This window comes from Octopus bimaculoides, chromosome 6 (assembly GCF_001194135.2).
Source record: "Octopus bimaculoides isolate UCB-OBI-ISO-001 chromosome 6, ASM119413v2, whole genome shotgun sequence".
Lineage (NCBI taxonomy): Eukaryota > Metazoa > Mollusca > Cephalopoda > Octopoda > Octopodidae > Octopus > Octopus bimaculoides.
This window is the reverse complement of record NC_068986.1, coordinates 116,612,787-116,621,031: the sequence shown is the minus strand read 5'-3', so window position 1 is coordinate 116,621,031 and position 8,245 is coordinate 116,612,787. Positions and strand designations below refer to the sequence as shown.

Here is an 8,245-nt window from a genome sequence, read left to right as displayed (position 1 = left end):
TTCACTCCTGTGACCGGACGTTGAGATTTAGTGCTCGGGTTGTATGAATTTTCCGAGCCCCCCCCCCCTTCGCAGCGCGCATTTTTTCCTTCATATTTGTTCAATATACGGTGCACTTCAACTACTACACTATTTAAAAAAAATTTTTTCCACCGGGTGCGGATCTATATATTAACCAATAGTAAAATGACTTATTTGTTTTGCCAAATGAATAGACTATCGTTCGCTAGTGTTATAAAAAATAAATATGTACGCTATTTTTACCAGTTGTTTTTAATGACAACATACATTACCGAAATACATTTTCGATATTTTCCGAAGATTTCAAGTTATTGCATTTATCTCCCTTACTTGATTTCATTTATTAGCACGTAGCTTAACAAAAAAGCCCTATGCAAATAAAAATCTTTCCAAATTACATACAATACTAAACAGCTGGATTACGTTTAGTGAGATAATCAGAGATAATCACTACAGAGTTGTCTCTGAAATATGAAGGCATTAAAGTTATATATAAATTGAGAGATTCCTTCTGATAAAAAAAAAAAAGCCTACGCCACGTGACTTTAGATGACCAATGGAATTGATGTGTACACCGCCATCTTGGTTTCCTCCAAACCATTTCCCTCAACTGAAACGAACTGAAACGATGGCACTTGGACGGTATTTGCTGCTATTTACCATTGATAACGGATGTTTATTGAGGAGAAAATAGACAAAGAAGAACACTATATTGACGTAAGACGACGTTTATTTCTAAAGTGTTTTTATGTGTTTCATGTCGACAATTGTTTCCCCGTCCTAAGTCGAATCCAACGAAGCATCCCTTCCTCCTTTATTTAAATTACTTTTGTCCAAAGATGTTGGTTTGATGTCGACTGGACTCCCAAAATGCAAGGCTGTTTTGGATCAGTTATGATGGTGCTCTTGACATTGTTACTTCCATTGTAGAGCATAACCTGTGTAGACAGTACAAACTCAATTATCCGAACTAGACGGGCGAGGAGTATTTTGTTCGGGAAATTGATTTTTCGGATAATCGATCCGAAAATATAACCAAGGACGGTATACCGAACGTAGGAAGCATGTTTACATGTTCGAGATTCTTACTCCATTCAATCAATCTATAATATATACAGGCATTGGATATTGTAGATTTTTTGATATGTTACTAATTAAAGTCATGTTACAAGTTAAGGCATAACTACAGGGTTTTACCCCGAATAACAATAATAATATGGAGCAGAAACTTCGCGGAAGCTTTCCGTAATTGTAAAAAGTAAATTCCTCAATCGCCGGTCTTGCTTAACACCGGACACTTGCTTTTCTGATGTTGTTATCTTATGCCTTTTCATCATGATCCAGACCCTAGAAAATCTCCAGGGATATGATAATAACAACAAAACATCGATCACTTGTAATAGATATGTCACCAGGATAAAGTCATAGAAGGAATGAAGGAACCAGTGCTTTTCCCATTGTAAGTTTTTAGCATGTCAGTCATTTATATGTTAAATTATTTTAACACTGTTGAAAGCGACTAATTGAAATCAAAACTAGCCCACCAACTAATACGTTGATGTTTGTGATAACTGTAAACAAAAGAGATCAGGGGGCTCCCCTCATCTAACATACCTAATACAGAGCTCTGATTGTTATCATTTTCCCATTACTTACACGAACGTAAATATTGCCATATTTGAAAGAAGTTGGACAAAACAAGAATATGACAACTGTCCAAACTATGAAAGGATTTCGAGGATATAATAGTGTAATTAACGAATACGGCAGCTGTTTAAATTTGAATATACACTGATATACTTATGATGATGATGAATATCTCTTGAAATAACATGACATACCGACAACTTTCATCTTGCACCTTAAATAGGTTAGTTTTGAATGACTGAGGCGTCATTTAGTCCGTTTGATTATATTATTTTAACCCACATTTCCGAGTGGTGTACAAGTCTTAGACTTTTCATTAGTATTATCTTTATTGATTATTTTTCAATCTAATCTTGACATTCATTAATAAAAAATAAAAAAAATTAGAGAATAGAAATATTTGGTAATGAAATTAGTAGCTTTATCGTTTATATCATAGCTGTTCTTCTATTGTTAAGCTTGAACTTGTGTTACGTAAACAATCAATAGGAAAGAATTTCTAGTAAGAGATAACAAAACCTGCCGGTTTAAAAGGTTTCATCTTCTCTTATCAAACTTGTACATCAGTTTGTTCTGCAGGCTGAACAGCTTCTACGAGGAAGGTACATGTTAGGAAACAAAGAACATATTTTTGTTAAAGGGAAAATATCTTGCATTTAGATTGCAAATTGTGCACCAAAATCTTTCATCAGTTTTTAGTTTCAACAGGTTCAACAAATTGAAATGCCCAGAATCCCAAAGGAGAGTTATGTCAGCCCTTCAATTTTTTTTCTTCCACTGATGACGTAGGAGATTTAAGAGTGTATGATTTTACAAGCATTCACATATGACATAAAAATATCGAAAATATTAGGTACCTTTTGGTTATCTCGCCCCTATTAAAAAATTGGGTTATCTCCCAACTAAAAAATCGAGTTTATGTTGTGACAAGAGTTTGGATTAAAAGGGTTTTAGATCCAATACTTCAACACGTTGTTGACTTTTGGCCTCTTCAATAGGTCTGCTGTGATTGGTTATAAAAATATTATCAGATTCAGTAAGATGTTTCATTTTTTCATTTTTTTGTATTGAGGATTAAACAATTTTCTTCGTTGGAGGAGATAACCAAAAGTAAGGATCTAGTTCAAAACGGGGGCACCAGTTTTCATTTATGTTTTATGTAGTGTTTTTGGTACCGAAAGACTTTCAAACTTCGTATACTTATCTATTTTGTGTTATAGAACAGAAAAAAAATTTTGTATTCGAAGTTAATTCATGTAAAAAATTGTCTTATTTCGATAATTTCAACCAATCACTGACAAGTATTCAGCTGTTTACAGTTACTCCTTTGGCAGTTTAAGCGATGTAAAGCGTATTTAATCTCCATTACTTCTGACATTTTGCAGAGAGGCAACACACGTGTGTTCGTTTTCCTTCATTTTATTTTTAATATAATTTCGTTAACATCTGCCTGAACTGTATGTGTACAACATTTGCCCTAACCCTAACCCTTCCCTCAAAAACCAGGCCTTGTGCCTATAATAGAAAGGTTTATTAGCTACTGCCAATATGCTTCAGCCATTTTTTGACAAGGAAATAATAATTTTATCACCGCCAGAATCGTTTGAGAATCGTTTGTTTACGTAGTCAGCACTTAATGTATTCGGCTGAATGGACGTCAGTCATTGGTTGAAATTACAGAAATACGACAACTTTAACATGAAATAAGTTGCAATATAATAATTTTTCTAAAGAAGACTAAGAAAAATATGTTTTATATGACACATTCTACCAGTGTCCCAAGTTTCAAAGTGTTTCGTTAAGAAAATACTGGCGCCCCTGTTTTGAACTAGATCCAAAAGTAACGATATTTTCCATAAAACAGGGGTGGGGTGAGGTAACCAAAAATTACCAAATATTTTGCAAAATGATCTCAACAAATTATTGAAATGGTCAGAAGAAAACAAGATAAAAATTTAATGCAAAAAATTCCCTCGTTTAAGACATTCCATAAAACCCAGAAAACATCTGTTGAATGTCAAATAATAAAAGGACTGAGAAAGTAAAAGTTCTAAGCACCTCAAATAGTAGGGTGCCCTTCTTTTCGGACTAGAAAGGGCCATGAAAGCTAGACAAAAATCTGGTTGGATGATTAGAATCTGAAGAAAGTAAACAATAGTAATGGCATTGTATCAAAGCATGATTCCACTTCTAGAATACAGTTCAGTTATTTCCAACATTAAACGAAGACCTAAAAATCCATGAAAATGTGGAAATATCATTAGCACCTAAAATCTAGCCCCTTGAAAGCAAAGATTATTGGGAGCTGTTTGAGGTGCCATTCTTTTTGTCTGAAGAACCTTCTTACAAAACCAGGCTCCATAATCTATAAAATAAAGTGAACATGGGCAACCGTTGTATTCTTTCTTGTCTCGAGGTTCACGGCCAAACGGCTGAGTGGATTCGCGTGAAAAATGGCACACATGTGGAGACGAGTGCATAGATTGGAACGCGCTTTGTATTTTTTCCTAGCCCCCATAGTTACCGAGAAAATCGATTAAAACAACCTGTGTGCGTGCGTGTATGTGAGTGTGTGTCACTGAAGCCATTCATACATACATACATAATTACTCTCTCTCTCTCTCGGTTTTTCTCTGTCAATCACTCACACATTCACTCACTACAAAAACTGAATAGAAGATTTCAGTTATCAAATTAGTGCTTGTTGAATAAAATACAACCATACTCACAGACAGCTACAATCAATCTGTTGGGGAACATTTTCTAGAAATGTTTTAACCGTATTTCTGCAGAGATGCTGTTTCTTCCTATTAATTTTCAATATAAGACATTTCTACGACAAAGCCAGAGGCAGTTTCAGCCAGGTTGGTATCAGAAGGGTTGATGGAACATAAACATAGATACAGGGGTAGACCATAGAAGTAGACAATATAGATCAGAGGTGTGATCCATTGAGTATTGATCATGAAAACTTTATAAGATTTTGTTGAGAATAGTCAATCACACACTACACAAGTGGTTATTTCACAAATATTTGGTCATTAGTATCTAATATTTATTTGTTTGTTTTTCTTTCAGGACCTATTTCCAGATGAAAGAATTTCTGCAGAGGATACTGCAAGTCAGCAGTGCTGGGATAGAGATTTATCTACCAACTAATGTCTTCATAGAGTGAAAGAAAACTAAAATCTAACTGAGAGAATGTTTCAGAAAGTGAGCAAACGTTACAAATGCAGCATTTGTGGTAAAGTACTTACTACTAAATGTAATTTAGCTATTCATAGGCGCACTCATACTGGGGAAAAGCCATACCACTGTGAAGTGTGTGAGAAGGCATTCTCTGTAAAAGCTTATTTAACAGAACACAAGCGTATACACACAGGAGAGAAGCCATTTCACTGTGAAATATGTGGAAAATCATTTTCTGATAAAGGTTACATAAAGATTCACAAACGTACTCACACTGGAGAGAAACCATTTCATTGTGAAATCTGTGGCAAAGCATTTTCACAGTTTCATAATGTAAGAAGTCATCAACTCATTCACACTGGAGAAAAACGATACCATTGTGAAATCTGTGGCAAACCATTTTCTCGACTTGGTAATTTATCAAGACATAAACGTACTCACACTGGGGAGAAGCCATATAGGTGTGATGATTGTGGGAAAGCTTTTTCTAATGTGAGTGATTGTGAAAAACACAGAGGTGTGCACTCAAAACCTTACCACTGTGAAATCTGTGATAAAGCATTTTCTGTGAAAGAATCTTTGACAGTTCACAAACGTGTTCATACCGGAGAGAAGCCATATCATTGTGAAGTATGTGGGAAAGGATTTACAAGTAGTGGTACCTTAATAAGGCATAAACGTACTCACACAGGGGAAAAGCGACACCACTGTGAAATCTGTGGAAAAGCATTTCCTGAAAAATATGTTTTAACATTACACAAACGGATTCACACAGGAGAGAAACCATATCACTGTGAAGTTTGTGGAAAAGACTTTTCTGATAGGTGCAGCTTAAAGAAACACAATCGTATTCATACTGGAGAAAAACCACATCACTGTGAAGTCTGTGGCAAAGCATTTTCTCAAAATGGGACTTTAAAAAGACACAGACGTATTCACACAGGAGAGAAACCATATCACTGTTTAATATGTGGAAAAGAATTTTCACATAAGAGCAGCTTAACAGAACACACACGTATTCATACTGGAGAAAAGCCACACTACTGTGAAATATGTGGGAAAGCATTTTCTGAAAAATCTGTCCTATTAGTTCATAAACGTACTCATACTGGAGAAAAACCATATCACTGTGAAGTTTGTGGGAAGGAATTTTCCAATAGTGGCAGCTTAAAAGGGCATATACGTACACACACTGGAGAGAAAGCACACCACTGTGGAATCTGTGGCAAAACATTTTCTAATTTGAGGTGTTTAATTAGACACAATCGTACTCATACTGGGGAAAAACCATACAGCTGTATTATTTGTGGTAAATCATTTACTCGCAGTGATTATATATCTACTCATAAATGTACTGTTAATGATGGAGATAAACCTTACCACTGACTTTTTCTACGAAAGTATGTTATAAAACCATTTCGTTGTGATATTTGTATTAAAGAATTTATGTATATGAATGTTATTAAAGTGCTATAAATGTTTATAACATGTTTTGTGTATTCTTTGGAAAATGTAGTAAATTTTTCTTTTTAAGGTTACTTGTTAGGTCACATGTATCATATTATATGGGTAGAGTGAGAAACCTCTTCTACTAGGAACCCAATAGTTTTTGGGAGATGTACAAGACTTCATCCACTGCATGCAGTTCCCTGGGTATTGTCAAAGAGAGAGGATCAAAGTGTACTATCAACACATAGACCAGGCATGACATGCAGGCAGATGATGGTGGCCGCACATACGGTTGTAGTAGACTGAACCTCAACAGAAAACTTGAATGGAATAAGAACATCACCCCTACTCCACCACACTGCCCAAACTGATGGCTAAAGACAAAATGAGAAGAAAACGAAGCAGATATGAACAGGATAATACATAAATCCATATACACACAAACAAGACATAGTAAAGACTGAGAATGAAGAAAAAATATAAAAGACCCTGGTACAAACAATGTAGTAAGTAAACACATAGCTATACAGATGCAAATTGTGCATATATGGATGCATACCAGAGAAAGACAAACTGGAATAAGCAGGACAAGAAGAGACATGGGATAGAGACTCACTGAAGAGGTCACAGGATGTGGGATGAAAGAACTTTAAGAAAGAAACCAGAATAATGATAAAGCTGAGTAGAAGACCAAATATGTAGTGTGTTTAATTGACAAAATATGACCATTATTATGTATAACAATATAACATTTTGATGTAAAGCCCCATGGTTGTCATGAGGATATGGTGAGTATTCAGAAATGACACTATTGATTATATTATCATGGTTGTCATGTATTTGGTAGCATAGCAGTTTCGATTGTCTTTTAAATCTAGCTAAACTATCAGAAGTAGCTGAAGATGCAGACACAGTGACTGAACTTTCCACTAATTCTATACTGCCATTGTTCCTTCAAACCACCCTCCAAACACTACCTAAATCCACAGTTGTAAGGATCTGCAAGATTTAACCATATCATGACACCAGACAGCTATTCAGATGTGACAGATGGAGAACTATTCCCTGCCACCCTTACTAGGTTCAACCTGAATCTTTTTCAGTCTTCATTTCTCTACATCAACTCATCTTCTCTCATCACACATTGCTAATTGATTCATAATCATTCCAAATAACCTTTGTATCTTTCTTATCCCAAGACCCAACCCATAATCATCTTTGCACTTAGAAACGAGATCAGATCATTTAATATCACAATAACCAGGATCTCTAAGTAGTTTGAGTAAAGTGAATAGTCACAGCTCCACCAGTTATATTAACTATCTTGGTGTCAGTTTTCACTGTTGATCCATCAGAATGATCAAGGCTGGTGACTGCACTCATTCTTTTAGGTATGTCCACCCATATCCGACATGGCCCTGAATGCTTTACTCATAGCATCACTACAGCTGTTCAAACACAAAACAACAACTGCAATGCTTGAACCAAACCACCCATCCCTGCAAACTAGATACTCTTTACCCAACTCCTAAACTCCAACTGAGTTTTGTATACCAAAAGGATCACTGCTGACTATGAAGAATCCCTCCATCTGTGAAACATTGTAATTCTCAGAGTAGTTCTGTAGTAAAAGCTCATCAGCCAACTCCATTGTACAAACCGTTTCTTCCCATCCCACCATACACACACACGTTCTCAGTCCTTAAGTGTCTCAGTTTACTGCAAACTTACCAAGGCCAATAACTCTAACAATTTGTCCCTTCACTACTCTATAGAAATAGGCATAACTACAGAGTTGTACCCCCCACCCCCGACTTTGGAAGGTCATAACTTTCAGAAAAATGAATATTTTTTAATGAAATTTTCTATGCATATATTATTTATTACGTAGATTCCGAATATACAAAAAATTTCGGTGAAAGTGTTTTGGAATGGGGGT

General features: G+C 35.6%; 1 protein-coding gene across 2 annotated transcripts; it reads left to right on the top strand.

The window, feature by feature from the left end:
* Positions 1 to 585: 585 nt before the first annotated feature.
* On the top strand, positions 586 to 6,343 carry LOC106872201 (zinc finger protein 470). Of its 2 annotated transcripts, none has more exons than XM_052969094.1 (2): positions 586 to 738; positions 4,747 to 6,343. In XM_052969094.1, the coding sequence occupies exon 2, from the start codon at positions 4,870 to 4,872 to the stop codon at positions 6,241 to 6,243; it is 1,374 nt and encodes a 457-aa protein (XP_052825054.1). In that variant the 5' UTR covers positions 586 to 738; positions 4,747 to 4,869; the 3' UTR covers positions 6,244 to 6,343. The 2 variants fall into 2 exon arrangements, with proteins under 2 accessions (XP_052825054.1, XP_014774587.2); XM_014919101.2 differs by lacking the exon at positions 586 to 738 and adding an exon at positions 753 to 1,480.
* The last annotated feature ends 1,902 nt before the right edge of the window (positions 6,344 to 8,245 follow it).

Bases quoted from the DNA above. Each gene is read 5' to 3' on its own strand.
- LOC106872201 (XM_052969094.1), top strand. From the start codon at position 4,870: ATGTTTCAGAAAGTGAGCAAACGTTACAAATGCAGCATTTGTGGTAAA.